Genomic DNA, 14,732 nt, shown 5'->3' with positions numbered 1-14,732 from the left:
GGGTCATGGGGAAGATGAAGTCTATCCCAGATGACTTTAGACATTAGGTAGGATACACCCTGACCTGGTCGCCAGACAATTGCAGGGCACATAGAGACAAACCATCATTCACACTCACACCTAAGGACAATTTAGGGTCATCAATGAACCTAACATGCATGCATGACGAACGGTTCCAGCTATTTAGCTGTTTTTCCTAAAATTGGTTAGTTAAAAAGTATCCATTTTTAAAAATTAAATTATCTAATAAAATTGGTGGTGTAGTCATTTATTGTAAATACAACCAAAGGTATTGGTAAAATATTTGACATTTTTGTATTTCTTTAAATATTTGCATAATTGTAATTAAATGGATTATAAAGAAAACAATAAAATGAACTTTTACATGACCTCATCAAGGAATCACCTGTGCCAATCTGTTTTATTTAAAAAATCAAAGTTAAGTAAACCACGAAGTTAATACAAAGAGAAATTATTTCACGTTGGGTTTGTTTCGCATGCCGGCCGATGGTGTCGCTGTTGGATATTCTGCTTTGCACATGACCACCGAACTCAAACGAGGAAGTGATTCCCTGCGTGGACAACTTGACGTCAACGTTGTGTAACTAGTCACCGCTACATTCGTAGAAATATATGGTAAGTCGGTTGGTTTTAAGTGTTTAACCGTATACTATTCTCTTTTAAATATGAATTCATCCGTCAGAAGGAAGCTATTTTTTTAATGTCGAACGTCACCCAGTTAGATATAGTATTCCACGTAGTCATGTAATCGTATTTAATTTGAGCATCGGCTCGCCTCCACTCATTGTTCACTGGATGACTCCAGCTAAACTCTATCAAAACATATTTTTATGACGAAGTGTCTCAAACAGCCCCACACACTAATTCAGGTCAGGGGTGTCAAACACATTTTTGTCGTGGGCCACATTGGAGTTATGGCTTCCCTCGGAGGGCCGTTCTGACTGTGAACCCAGAGCCAAGCAAGTACTGAAGCAGCATTCTGTTTCTGTTCCTAAACCGTGTGAAGAGGTTCCTGAAAATCGGCGTCTCAGGGACATTTAAATCTGGCCTGGAAAAGAAAACAACGTTATTATTAACTGCTGCTTTTTTACAAAGCCATAGTATTTTTGTTTTTATTTTCGCCATCTTGCTTTCATTTAGTGATGTTTAACTTATGTGTTTTGTCATTTTACCATTTGATCTTTTCATTACAACACTAAACAGTTTCATGGTGGGATTTGTTTTTAATCATCTCTTTGCCTCTGTAAAGCACTGTGGATTCTCACAAAATGAATTTACCTTGCCTTAACTATCTCCGCCTTGAATGTCGTTCCAGGTGTTTGACATGAAGCCAGCAAGTCCAGACCACTGCTCCATATTTGACATTTGCTCCCAAGATGAGACCTTAATAAGACTGACAGAAGTAAACGCCGTTCTAAAACAGAGTATTAACGGAGAGCCAAAAACAGAAAGTATAAAGAGTGCTTTATTTGCATATTACGTGTCATGTTAATCATGAACGGTCGTTATGGTTAACCTTCATTGCTTTCAGAGTTTGAGGATAAAGGCTCAGAAGATGTCAGAGAGGTCTTGGACAAAATGGTCTGCTCAGCCTGCAGATGCTCCTTCATTAACCGTGAAGAACAGGTAAACCATTTTACAGTGGAACCTTGGTTTACTAACTATATTGTTGAAGAAAAATATTTTTCAAACTATTTTTGGCTGACCCTAACCCTAAACCTACCCTATATACGATTGCAATAATAATAATAATAATAATAACTACATCTTTTACAGCGCTTTTATCAATATCTAAAAATGTTTAAAATAGGGGCACACAAACAGAAATAGAGACAGGTGAACAAAACCTTAAGCCTCGGTGAATGCGGCTGTGTCAGCAGAGTCTTCCCTCCGCGCAAGGTGAGAAGCCTGCTAGCTCGCGACGGCTCGAGGTCCCAACCGGCGAGTGTTAACCGGACAGCGAGAGGTAAAAGCCTGTCGGGTTCCACCTTTAGCCAAGATACGAGAACACGCTGGTGACCGTGTTAGCCGGACTTTGTGGTCTAATATTTGCCTGTAACCACTTTCCCTTTTCTTGCATGATAACATGCAGTCTGTCACTGTGTGACCACACAGTATTTACATTCACCATGGAAACTGCAAGCCCAAAATGGCCGCCAAATCCCACAGTGCAACGCGTTGGCTTTATTTCTCCATAAGTGTGTTTTCACTTAAGCTTTTATTTTTAAGCGCACACTGATAAAATAAGGAAAATAGAACTTTGTTCTGTGATTGAAGTGGATTAAGTGATTTTCGTTTAATTTCGATAGGAAACAATTCTTTCGTTTGCAAACATTTGGGTTAGTGTCACTAAACCAAGGTTACATTGTACTTTCATACCATCTTAAGCTTTGTTGACATGAGTTCACGTAAAAGGTGTTTTGCCAAAATTTTAGATGGAACACTACAAGCTCGACTGGCATCGGTTTAACTTGAGGCTAAAGATTTCAGTAAAGCCACCAGTTACCGCCGAGGAGTTTGAGAGGAAGACTGGGGCTGGTAAGGAAAATCCTTCAATGTAGCTTACAGTTGGACGTTTTTTTTTCTTCCCCCTACTCCTGCCTACTGTTGTGTCTATGTCACTGCACAGGGGATTTGTCAAGTATCTCAGGTTCAGAGTCTGACTCAGAGGAGGAAAAATCTGATGGGGATGAGGGAGAAACGAGCTGGAACGCCGCCGCTGGTGGGGATAATGACAACTTGGATGACATCGGCTTAATGACAGGAAGGCTCTCCAGCAAAGTAGTGTTCCAGGATTCAGTGGGACAGTACCTGTCAGTTTACCGCTGGATTCTACACGGAAAGGTAAGGCTTCAGACCCTTCTGTATCAGAGGCAATTTCAGTTTCTCCAAGAGAAATACGTAATTTCCTGAAAAGATTTACGAGGCATCACGGTTCACTAGTGGTTAGCACGACCGGCTCACGCTTTTTGGTCTTAATTTTTAAACTCGTATTTTTTATAATTTGGTCAGACAGATGAAGAGCAAGATTTGGAATCCTGTTTAAAGTCCATCACCAAGAGGACATTGTGGATCATCCTCATGACAGGCGGTGGCCATTTTGCTGGCGCTGTATTCCAAGGGTATGCTTGATTTTTCACCTCCTTAGTAGGGATGGGCTTATTCATTGATCAATTGATCATTAAAAAAATATTTCAATTGCTCAGAATGGGCTTGTGATTAATGGTGACTTGAAGCAATTGAGGATGGAAATGGAGTGCACTTAAACCATCAGCGCAGCTGTTGATTCAACAATAGTACAACATGACATCAACTATGGGACGTTTTGCTATATCCATGCCTTAATTCCTCTAGGCACCATCATTCTGCTTAACAACAACGCTGGCATGGAAGGAGGAGTTCAGAATGTTCGGACTACTATATTAATTGATCATTAAAATTTCCCCATAGTTGATTTATCAGGCTGCGTGGTATGCATACTGTCCAATGTTTCCTAACATTGTGGTTTTACCTCCTCAGGAAAGAAGTCCTTCAGCACAAGACCTTCCACCGATACACTGTGCGCGCAAAGAGGGGCACTGCCCAAGGACTCAAGGATTCTCAAAACCGGAGTCACGTGGCAAAATCTGCGGGAGCGGCTCTGAGGCGCCACAACGAAGCAGCGCTAGTCAAGGCAAGAATACACTACAGCCACGAGAACCTCTGGAGTTGCACTGCACTTTTGGTTAAGGTCACACAAAAATCTAAAGTTCGCACCGCCTTCAACATACTTTGTAAGAGTTCCGCTTAGTGAGCGTCTTAAGGATTCATTGTTTTTTGCCGTAGTGACTTTTTTTCTCCCCCTGACTTTTTCTCAACTCAGTGCACATTTTAATACATTCTTACAGGACATTCAGGATCTCTTGGAGGGCTGGGGAGAACACCTAAAAGAAGCATCTGCCATATTCATACGAGCCCCAAGCTACAATAAGACGATCTTCTATGGTGGACGCACGAGTCCGCTGGACAAAAAGGACACCAGGGTTCGCAGCATTCCCTTCCCCACGCGCAGGGCAACCTTTCGAGAAGTGCAGCGGGTACACAATGTGCTTTCCACAGTTCAGGTTTATGGTAAATGGAATTATTACGAACTTGTATGTGTATCACACGGTTTGGTCACACAGATGTGATATGATTTAATAATGATTGACGCAATGTCTTGACCCAGGGAAGGACACTGACATGTCCACTTTCACCAGTGTATCAAAGAAGGCATGGAAAAAGACAGCCCAACCTGCAGTACCACTGAGGACTGAACAAGAGGAAGGTCAGTTTCAAGATCAGAAACCGCTGTCATGACGACGCCATGCACTTCTACCATCTACAACCACAATCATGAATATATTGTTAAATTAATATTTTCCGACAGTGTCAGCCAGAGCTGAGCTCAGTTTTTTATTAGGAAAACAACTACGCAAAGGCTCACTGTGAGTAAATATATACTGAATACAGGACAAATATGAACTTAAAATAAATATTGCAGTCTAAAGTATGAATACGTATATAATTAGCAGTGTTCATAAATGGCATTACACCCGGATGAAGATTGAAAATAATTAGGTGTATATACATATGGAACGTTATTGAAAAGAAAAATAACTGCAAGCTTCCTCACAAGGTTGAGAACATACTCCTTTAAATACTTCAATTATCATAACCCAACAAAAAAAAAATCATTTGGAATTCCTGAATGTATCTGGTGTAAATCATTGTGGTTGTCTACAACAATGCCTTTGTTTATCTTAGTAAAGGTAGAATTTTCTATACAGCTCTTGTATTGCATCTCATGAGATTGTATGGGTGATTGTACACCATCAGTGCTCTTTTAATTACAGCCCGAATGTTCTCTAAAAGAAGGGTCCTGCAGTGTATTGTTAATACCACTACTATTATGAGTGTCTCGTTTGTACCTCAACAGAAGCTATCCAGAGCAGCTCAGATGAGGAGCAAGGAGGTGAGATTCAACTTGAGATGGTGGAGATGACCATTGGAACACGGGACCTCAAGGAGTTTGACATCCAACCCTCTAGACATAATAGGAGGAGGAGGAGGAGAAAGAAAGAGGCGGAGGAGGAAAACAAACATGAAGAAGAGGGTTCGTCTCATCGTGGAAAGTCAAGCAAATTGGTATTAATGAATAGTAATCAAAAACCCATATTCAGAGGTGGGAGAGCTTTTTAACCCAGATGTAGACGTCGTAGGCGAAGAAGATGACACCCCTCAGCAGACTCAACCGAAGAACAAGAATAGGAGGAAGAAACAAGCTGAGGGTGAGTGCACCTGTCAGTGACATTGGTGCACATTTATCAGTTAATATTGGACATAAAAGTGAAAACCTCTAAAGTTGAATTGAAATTTGGAATTAGAAAATTGATGGCCCTTTCATATGGTAGAAATGGTTTTGTTTAGTAGTTCCACTGCATTGGCACACATTGTCCTCCCATAGACGCAGTGGGTGACTCATGGGAGTACAGTCTGAGGGACGCCCTCTTCACAGCCTGCAAGGTTGGGGATGTGGATGCCTTGTGTTGTCTCCTCAATCTTTCCGGAGGACAGCCTCGGGAGCCGTCAGAGGGCAAGGCTGTGGACGGTGCCAGTCCGTTGGCTCTTCTTAATAAGCACATTGACTCTTCGGGGTTCACTTTGCTGCACGTTGCATCAACGGCTGCTCAGAAAGCTGTAGTCAGGCTGCTGCTGGACGCTGGAGCAGACCCAGCATGCAGGTACAAATATAATTCGTTGTACATTCTCAAATGAGTGTTGAGGGGGGGTTAAACATTGTAGAATAAGGCTGTAACATGACCTTCTCCCACAGTGATAACAAAGGGCACACCCCGTATAACGTCAGCCCCGACAAGGACACGAGGACCGTGTTTCGTAAATACATGGGTGACAACCCTGACAAATATGACTACAACAAGGCTCGGGTAAGAGGCTCAGCATGTTGGCTTTGACACGGGCACGCAAATGAGATAGACCTTTAGCATCTGTGCTCCCCAAAGATACCTGGGCCATTAACAGCAGAGATTGAATTGATGAAGACAGAGAAGAAGAAGGCTCAAAAGGCGCTGAAAAAACAACGTGAAAAGACACAGAAGGAGGAGAAGCGGAAACAAGAAATGGAACTGGAGGAAAAGAAAAAGTTTGTGTCTTTATCGGATCGAGAAAAGGTGACTTCTTATGCATGTTTATTTAATACTTGTCTTTATTCCAGCATGTAGTAAATATTTATTTTTAACACCAGAGAGCTTTGGCAGCTGAGAAGAGGTTAGCAGAGCAAGTAGCTGCAACTGGAGCCAGCCTCTCCAATGTCAAGTAAGACATTTGTGACTCCATCCACAAGGTGCCGCACAATGTCCATTTAATGTCAGTTTTGTCCCTTTGTGTTTGTCACCAGGAGGTGCTGGGAGTGTGGAGAGTCTCTGCTGGGCAAAATCCCATTCCAGTACCTGGATTTTTCTTTCTGCACCCCTCGCTGCGTACAAGCACATCGCAAAGCTAATGCTCTAGCAGGAAAAAGCTAACAGACTTTAAAAGTTTGATCACAGTACAAATTTAAAAATCATCTGTATTGTAAAAATACTCTATAAAATATTAAGTTTTGCCCTCATGGGGTAAAACAAAATTGTCATTCCATCATTGTTGGACTGTCAAGTGCTAAACCGTGACGCAGCATTAGAGCCTCACTGAGAAAAAAAAAAAAAAAAAGTTCAATTATGAGGTGAAGTCATACTCTTTAAGAAAAAAATGCAATTCTACAAGAAAAATACTTGGTAACAGCATTAAGTCCCCCCCCCCCAAAAAAAAGACATACCTTTAACAAGTGACCTTGTTGACTGAGAATATACACACACAAAGAAAAAAAAAAAAAAAGAATTTTTAACAGGCAAATTGGTATTTTTTGACAGTAAGTCAAATATGACTTTGGCAATCATGCTATTAGGGTAACAAAATCCTTTATTCTTGTAAGATTACATTTTTTTTTCCCCTCATATACAACTGTTTTCCATTTCACCTCATAATGTTACAACCATTTTCTCAAGGAATTGCGACTATTATCGTAATCTTTTGACTTGATTCTTGGATAGATTTATTTTTCACTATGACCCTAGTCTACAAAACAACAGGGTTAAAGGTAACAAAATCTTTCAAGCTGGATATCAAAAGCATGGTGTGCGTATTATTGTTCCAAACTCAAGTGCCACTACTCATCAGCTGCGGCTTTGAGGAGCGGTCGATCCATGAAGAGCACCCTTAAATGTGCCGGCGCCCCCTCCAGCTCCAGTACTGTGATGTTGTTGGGCAGGGTGGTGCTAAGCAGGGGTCCGGGAACATAAAGGGTCTGCTGCGGGCCCCTGGCTGGCCAGTATCGCCCCAGATTTACACTATTGATCCAAATCTGACCCTAAAAATGTGGAACAAATAAAGTGGATCAAGATGGGAAAACTTTGATTGTATATATTTTTTAACTGTGTGTCACACTACCTTTGTCCAATCATTTAGCTTGAGAAAGGTGTCCCACGCTACACCACTGGGCTGCAATGTTCCCATGTAGAAGGTCGGTCCAAGAGAAGGTCTGCTCGTTTGGTTGGGGAGGTCAACAATGTGAGGCCATCCAGCAGCAACGGCTCCATCAATGTCCAATGGGTACATCTTCCAGTCGGTTAGTACATCTTGGCCCAGGATCAGGTTGCCAAGGAGACCCTGGAATTGATGGAATTGGTCCTTAAAGTCATTGTTACTGTACTCTTGCGTTTTTGGCTTTGAAAAGTTAGAGCCATATTTCCTCAAATAGTGGTCTCCACTGTAACCATGTTTCAATTAGACGAGGAGTACCGTAATTTCTCATGTATAATGTGCAATTTTCCCCCAAAAAATTGTCAATAGTGCGCATTATACATAGGTATAGGGGCAAAGGGAAAAAACTCACATTTTAGAAATGTATACCGCTATCTAGTGGTTATGAAAAAGCTGTACACTTTCATTCCAAAATCCCACCGTCACCTAGAGGTTATGAGAAAGGTGTCCACTTTCATTCCAATATGCCGCCGCCACCTAATGGTTATAAAAAAAGGTGTAGCCCACACTTTCATTCCAATATGACGGCATATATGTAGAGTTGTGCTCATAAGTTTACGTACCCTGGCAGAATTTGTGAAATAGTTTAAATATGACTGAACAACAACCATTATTAATTTCTTTATGGTTATGTTTTGTTTAATGATAATGACGTTAAATTTGAATCCCATTAAAATAAAATTAAATGTAGTTCACCTGGTCCTTCATGTTTTTTCTTAAAGAATTGTTCCCATCTCACAAATTCTGCCTGGGTCATCAAACATATGAGCCCAACTGTGTGTTTTCTAATTTACTAAATAAAAGCAGGGCTGTGAATTTTAAAATAAGAGCAAGTAAATTAAAAAAAAGTATTACGTGTTCAAATAAAGTGCTTAACTTCAGAATTATTCCTTTAAAAAAAAAAAGCAAAAAACAGATGTTTCATATTTTGATCATATGGATAGAAGCAAAATCATGCATTGTAAAAATGCATTATACATGGGTAGGCGGGTTTTCCAGAATTTTGAGGTCAACTTTGGGGTTGCGCATTATACATGAGAAATTACGGTACATCGTCCACTTGTACACACAGCTCTCCTCAATGAGACTTCTCACTTTTTCCCCCTCTGTAAAAAACGATCAAGAGTTTACTGCAGAGCCCATTTGAACTACTTTGCTAACCAAAACATAAGCAGTCGCTCCAATTAATACACATACATGGCTTTCCTCAAGTAAACAGCTCCCTTTTCCCTAAAGGGAAAAAAAAATACTAAATGTAATTCTCAGTTCAAAGACTATCAAGATTTATTACCAGTCTATTTGAACTTTGTTAACCAAAACAGCAGTCCCTAAATGCAAACTCTTGCAGAAACAGGTCTTCCCCTATCTGTAGTTGAGTGAGTAAACACGCCAGGGCACTATATGAGGAAATACTGTACAATATGTGGCAAGTTTACAGTTTTCTACATGACATGAAGATGCAATGACTGTAAATCAGTGTATTGACAGGCTTTCGTCTTCTTAGAACACACACAATATTATTGTAGCGTCTTGCCTTGTAGTCATTGATATGGCTCCCAAAGTTAACTCTGCCCATATTCTCCACAAGGATGTCCACGATGTCCCCCTGCCGTCCAGTGACGTTCATCACCAGTACGGTGTCTCTCTCCAAGAGACCCTGGAAAACCTGTTCACAAATATTTTGACTACAATAACAACATTCAGACTTGATTTGACTTGGTATTGCAACTAAAGTTTATGGTGAGGTCTTACCCCGTTGACGGAAACGTACGCCCGGTCATGAACTCCATTGGTGGGAGAGATGAGCGGCGTGGGCTCAGCGAGGTCCCGGGGTAACGTGGTCTGATACAGAATGTATCCATACAACTGAACACAATAGACGTTTTAGCTCGGAAATACACCAGCATCCTAGGGACTTTTATGGTTGAAGAGGGTCTCCTTTGTGAGTGACACTACCTGTTTGAGGTCCTCAAAAGTCATAGGGTACTTGGAATGAACAGGCCCCGCAGAAAGTGTGTCCAATAGGCTGCTAATGTTGCCCACCTGGGGGAAGAAAATGTTTTCATGGAAGGCAGAGCACCAAAAACAAAATAAATTTTTGAACAACTGTAAACTAGGCTCTTAAAGAGTTTTACAGATCTGATCTAAGAAAGTACGTTTCTTTTAAATGTGTGGGGTGTTTCTTAACTGCAGGGAGTTGTATTTGTCAGTTGGGTGTAAGGTGTTTTAAGTCGGAGCAAAATAATTTTTCAAGCCACAACTCTTGTGTCAATAAAATGTAGTTAAAATCGTTCTGTCCAAATCTTAGGAAACATTCTTTAGGCCACTCAACTGTCAGTGGACATTTTTTCTTCAATTTACTAATTACTGTCAGTGTTGTAATGTTTATCACCGTTTCATTCCGAATGCTTGAAATGTATTTAAAGGTAAACATCAGCTTTACAGATGCCATGTCTGCTCTGAAGGCGCTGCGTGTGCTAAGTGAGAGAAAAAGAAGCAAAAACAGTCAAATATTTGAGGCGTCGCATGCATTTATTATATGGACGACGCACCTGGAAATTGTGCGACATCTACTAGAATGGAGAGCGAATATGGTATTCATTTAAAAATATTTCCTAATGAATGAAAATTGGTGATTGTTTTTTTCAAACTCTAATGGAAACATTCTTGTAAAAACACCTATCCATCATATCAAGTGCATCAATAAATTTTTACCCAATTTCTATCTAAAATAAATGATCTAATATCACATTTTTTTATAGCTGTAAAACAAACATCAAAATGATTAAATAAAACATCTAATGATGAAATATTTCATTCTGTGTAGTAGTAACATTTTGAATTGAACGTGATTGAGATGCACCTGTATATCAAAAATGGCTTCCCGGACATACACAATACATCTTGTGCTTTGGTAAATGACAAATTCAAAATGTTACCTTTCTTAGCATCACAAAGCCATAGGCAAATTTGGGAGTAGCAGGCGGCATGGGTCCAAGGGGAATGGCTTTAAACTGCGGTGAAAGGAAAAAGGGACGCATTTTATGCTTCACTGTGTACATTCATAAACATTTCAATCCGCCGTACCATTTTAATGACGTCTCGGATGGCCAACAGCTTCTCTGTGGGGTCCCCTGCCTCCGATAGCGGGGCGTCATAGTCGTAACTGGTCACCACGGGACGGAAGCTGGTGTCGTGGTCAGCACCTTTGGGATGAAGCGTGACGAGACATGAGTGACAAAAAAAACACGGACGTGATTTTTGAATACTGTAATTAAGAGCAGTGAATTTCAACCGCACCATTCCAGTAGCCAAAGTTGGTCCCACCTTCAAACATGTACCTGGCGGGAAAGGAATTAATTGGAATGCGATTGTTGTCTGTAAATAAACCCTATTCCATAATATATCTTAAATGTCTTAAAGCGTTACCTGTACTAGGCTAGGCCGATTAATTGATTCTATCAATGAATTCAAGTTTATTTGTCAGGATGGTTTTTTGTGTGTGGCTTCCATACTTCATAGCATTTACCTGCTGTCATGCACTGCTTCCACTAACATCATGGCTGCAAACACAGTGGAGCCAAATTGACATTGTAGCTATAGTTACAAACCTTTCTGACAATCTAGTGAGGATTTTTTAAAGTGACTGGCACGTTTAATTTCCACTGAGAAACAGAAAACATAAATGGAATCACATTATTTTCGGAAAAAGAAAGGAACCCGGTGAATGGCAATCGCTAACCAAACCAAAACACTTGTTTGGTATCAGGTGGAATAAGGCCAATCCCAGTAGGGGGGGGGGGGGGGGGAACAGAGAAAAACATTTAAATATTGTCATTTTTTTAAATGACGTGAGAAAAATGCATTACAATTGGAAACTATAAAAAAAACAAAATAGATTTTCAATTAAGGCCACTGCCCAGCCCTAGCCTGTAAAGCCTGTCTGATTTCTTATGGGACACATTGTGTCCAAAATCAAACAAAACGGAGGTCAACCACCTGGAATAGATATTAATTTTACAATGACAACCTATTAAGTGTTTGTGTGGACGTACATGTTGACGTTAGCACCCATGCTTAGCATCTCTGCTAACCCTTTGGTGACCTTCTGAGTATCAACCATGGCATGCTCATCTCCCCAGTGGTCCAACCAGCCAGTGTAATACTCTGAATTGACCTGCAACGTCATCGAGAACGCATTTCACTTCTGTGCTTTTGAACACGTGACTAAAAACTGCAAATAATAATTTTGTATTATAACTAACCAAAGGCCCCACAGGTTCAAACTGCCTTTGCCTGTTGAAGGCTTCAGTTATGTTGTCGCCTGCGGAAAGTCAAACGGTGGGAATTGTGAATTTCTATCAGATACGCTCTACTAATAGTCAATTCTCTGCAAATGTCAACCTGTGCCAAAGTCCACAGTGGCATATAATCCCTCCAGAGTCCCGCATGTCATTTCCTTATCCGTGTTGCCATCAGTGGTAAACAGGACGGGTTCTTTGCCCAGATAATATCGCAGCAGAGTCCGGAGGTGACGCATGTAGTTGTAGTCGCAAGCGTAGTAGCTTCCATACTCGTTCTCAACCTGACGGTGACAGTGGAAGCGACCAGCAGAACGGAGATCCAGGTTCCACTTTATTTGAAAATAAACCTTCAGGGAAACTATTGCAGTTATTCCTTTACCTGGATGCTAATGATGTTTCCGCCATTAATATACAACCAGGGCTTCATTTTGGGGAGGAGGACAGCAAACCAGTTAGTGACTGCCTGTAAAAAATCTGGAGATGAAAAGTAATTTGACACAAGCGAAACAAAAAAAAAGTATTCCCTCACATTTGTATGTTGTACCTTTATCAGCTGAGCGTAGTACAATGTTATTTCTTTGGAGTAACCATGCCGGCAACCCACCCTGTAAGAGACAAATGCGGGTTGAGTTGCTGCCGTAGCAACGGACTTCAGTTGTAACAGAGGACGGTGGTTGAAAGCTTTCAATGTATACCATGGGATGTTTCAAAATTCAATCAAATCAGAGGTTGACCGCAATTGGATTGTGTTGTCTTCTGTACTTTACACTTTTACGGTATGGTAAGAATGCAAATAGCGGTTTTCTCACCATCTCCCACTCGGCACAGATGTACGGGCCTGGGCGCAGGATCACCAAAAGGCCCGTCTGATTGGCCAGATCCAAGAAATACTCCAAATCCCTGTCTCCTGTGAAGTTATGGATCCCCTCGACTGTTTCGTGGAAGTTCCAAGGGACGTATCTGCATGTGGAGCAGAATAATTTTTTTTTAAAAAACAACAAAAATTTTGATAGTCAGACATAATTGACCTCTAAGATGTTTGTGATTCTTCAGGCTCACATTTGGATGGCGTTGAGTCCCGTCATGTACATCTTGAGCAGCCGATCCTTCCAGTAGAAACGTGGGATTCGGGAGTAGTGAATACTGCCTGAGATGTACTGAAAGGGTTGTCCATCTTTTAGGAAACAATTGTTTTTATAGTCTATAGTGAAGGATCGCTCAGCCGACACCTGCAAGACAAAAACATGTTATGATACTTCCATTTACTGCATTATAGGGCTGGGCGATTCATCGATTTTTAGCAAATAATTTTCCGTTTGTCAGCGGCTCGCGATTGCAATTGCGGAATCAATCACACTGAACGTTGCCGAAGACACGGTACCCACAAAGCGGCAAATTTATCGACGTTAGACACTTTTGACCCAAGGTATGTGCTTCCAAATATTTTACAGAGGCACGAAGCAAGAAAATAGCGTGTGAGAGTTATATGGGGGTGCGGTGTAAGTCTTGGACAATAGACATGCGCCAGCCAGATCAGGCAGTTTGACGGCTCATTTTATGATGTTAAAATGTTGAACGTTCATTAATAATTGTCTTCACATACAGTACTGTGACTTATCACTCAGAGTACAAACCCGCACAACCTATTTTGACCAAGTAAGGAATTATTGTAGTTGTTTTGATAAAAGGCACATTTTTTCCCCAAGCGGAAGCACTTACTTTCCTGCTACATGTGGAGAAGAAGAGGGTTATTAAAACAACAAAAGGCACTGGTATTTCCATTTTTTTGGGTTAATGCTTGGAGGAGTTTGTCTGGTGTCAGGGGCACTAAAGCAAATCATAGAAGAGGGAGGGGAAACAATGGTCAACTTGTATTGAATAACGTCATTATCATTTGCTTTTTATATATGCAAGGGTACGAAAAATAGGTTTTCAAGAGCATATCGCCCGTTTCTCTTTTTTTTCTTCAATATTTTTCAGCAACACCTGCACAATATGAGAGAGCAGAGTGGCAGTGTCAACCAAAAATGAGCTCAATTAGTTGAATAGTGGCACATTTTTGATACAACCAGATAAGACCAAATAATGTACAGTGTAGAAATGACTAAGTTCCAACATTGTTATAAACACAGAGGTGGGACAAAGTAATGAATATTATTGACCTAATTGATGGGTTCTTTTGAGCATTTAATAAAGAAGTCTACACGTCGTGTTTTCGATCTTACCCCGTGGGGAGAAGAACTTGCACAGCTCGCTGCCACGAAGAACAAGACACTCGCCGCGTACATTTCGCCGTCTCCCACTACACAAGCTAAAACATGTACTTTGCTAGTGTGTTAAACATTATCGTGTGTTTAGCGCACTGTAGACTCAGCCATTTAAAAAGTATGAACGTTCCCGTTTGCTGTTATCGAACGGGACCATGCGCCATCATGTGACGTACCGTACGTACGATGGTGGGCGTCAACGCCGGCGCCATATTGGATGTGGCAAATCGCGTTTGACATCTCTAGAGAGATTGGAGTCATAGAGCAGAAAATCTAATATGTACTATATTTTTGCAACCTGTTGATGATCAATGTGTATCTTCTGTATGTTCAGGATACACAGTCAATAAAACACCAAACCAACGTATGTATTGTAATGTTTGCTTGAGAGCGCGACAGAATGTAACATGTAAATATGTGTATTTATTAGATTGAAAGGTACACATTTGTTTCCCAAATATGTTACTTTGTATGTGAATGGGCCGCAGTAACATTGTGCACTTTGTAGTTTGTCGCTTCACGA

At 40.9% G+C, this 14,732-nt stretch overlaps 2 protein-coding genes across 2 annotated transcripts; one reads left to right on the top strand and one right to left on the bottom strand.

Annotated features, from left to right (window-relative positions):
- Nucleotides 1-482: 482 nt before the first annotated feature.
- Nucleotides 483-6,874, top strand: ankzf1 (ankyrin repeat and zinc finger peptidyl tRNA hydrolase 1). Its single transcript, XM_061791270.1, has 16 exons — nucleotides 483-636; nucleotides 1,337-1,472; nucleotides 1,553-1,647; nucleotides 2,457-2,559; nucleotides 2,651-2,865; nucleotides 3,034-3,143; nucleotides 3,541-3,694; nucleotides 3,909-4,131; nucleotides 4,229-4,327; nucleotides 4,979-5,155; nucleotides 5,223-5,330; nucleotides 5,507-5,783; nucleotides 5,876-5,987; nucleotides 6,063-6,230; nucleotides 6,305-6,375; nucleotides 6,458-6,874. Exons 1-16 carry the CDS (start codon nucleotides 634-636, stop codon nucleotides 6,582-6,584), a joined length of 2,178 nt encoding a protein of 725 aa, XP_061647254.1. The 5' UTR covers nucleotides 483-633; the 3' UTR covers nucleotides 6,585-6,874.
- A 125-nt stretch (nucleotides 6,875-6,999) lies between these two features.
- Nucleotides 7,000-14,397, bottom strand: glb1l (galactosidase, beta 1-like). The gene is made up of 16 exons (XM_061791272.1): nucleotides 14,168-14,397; nucleotides 13,002-13,171; nucleotides 12,752-12,902; nucleotides 12,487-12,547; nucleotides 12,322-12,416; nucleotides 12,043-12,223; nucleotides 11,904-11,962; nucleotides 11,694-11,815; nucleotides 10,939-10,979; nucleotides 10,726-10,844; nucleotides 10,578-10,652; nucleotides 9,595-9,681; nucleotides 9,391-9,504; nucleotides 9,173-9,304; nucleotides 7,546-7,764; nucleotides 7,000-7,465 (listed from the first exon to the last, which is right to left on the bottom strand). Exons 1-16 carry the CDS (start codon nucleotides 14,228-14,230, stop codon nucleotides 7,265-7,267), a joined length of 1,890 nt encoding a protein of 629 aa, XP_061647256.1. The 5' UTR covers nucleotides 14,231-14,397; the 3' UTR covers nucleotides 7,000-7,264.
- Nucleotides 14,398-14,732: the final 335 nt, after the last annotated feature.

The sequence above is a fragment of the Phyllopteryx taeniolatus genome, chromosome 12 (assembly GCF_024500385.1).
Source record: "Phyllopteryx taeniolatus isolate TA_2022b chromosome 12, UOR_Ptae_1.2, whole genome shotgun sequence".
Classification (NCBI taxonomy): Eukaryota; Metazoa; Chordata; class Actinopteri; order Syngnathiformes; family Syngnathidae; genus Phyllopteryx; species Phyllopteryx taeniolatus.
This window is presented reverse-complemented; position numbering and strand designations above follow the sequence as displayed.

Bases quoted from the DNA above. Each gene is read 5' to 3' on its own strand.
- ankzf1 (XM_061791270.1), top strand. The intron at 3,695-3,908 runs GCAAGAATACAC...ACATTCTTACAG, and splicing joins ACGAAGCAGCGCTAGTCAAG to GACATTCAGGATCTCTTGGA. The intron at 5,156-5,222 runs GTTCGTCTCATC...ACCCATATTCAG, and splicing joins AAACAAACATGAAGAAGAGG to AGGTGGGAGAGCTTTTTAAC.
- glb1l (XM_061791272.1), bottom strand. From the start codon at position 14,230: ATGTACGCGGCGAGTGTCTTGTTCTTCGTGGCAGCGAGCTGTGCAAGT. The intron at 12,417-12,486 runs GTACAACATACA...TTTCATCTCCAG, and splicing joins ACTACGCTCAGCTGATAAAG to ATTTTTTACAGGCAGTCACT. The intron at 11,816-11,903 runs GTTAGTTATAAT...ATGACGTTGCAG, and splicing joins TTGAACCTGTGGGGCCTTTG to GTCAATTCAGAGTATTACAC.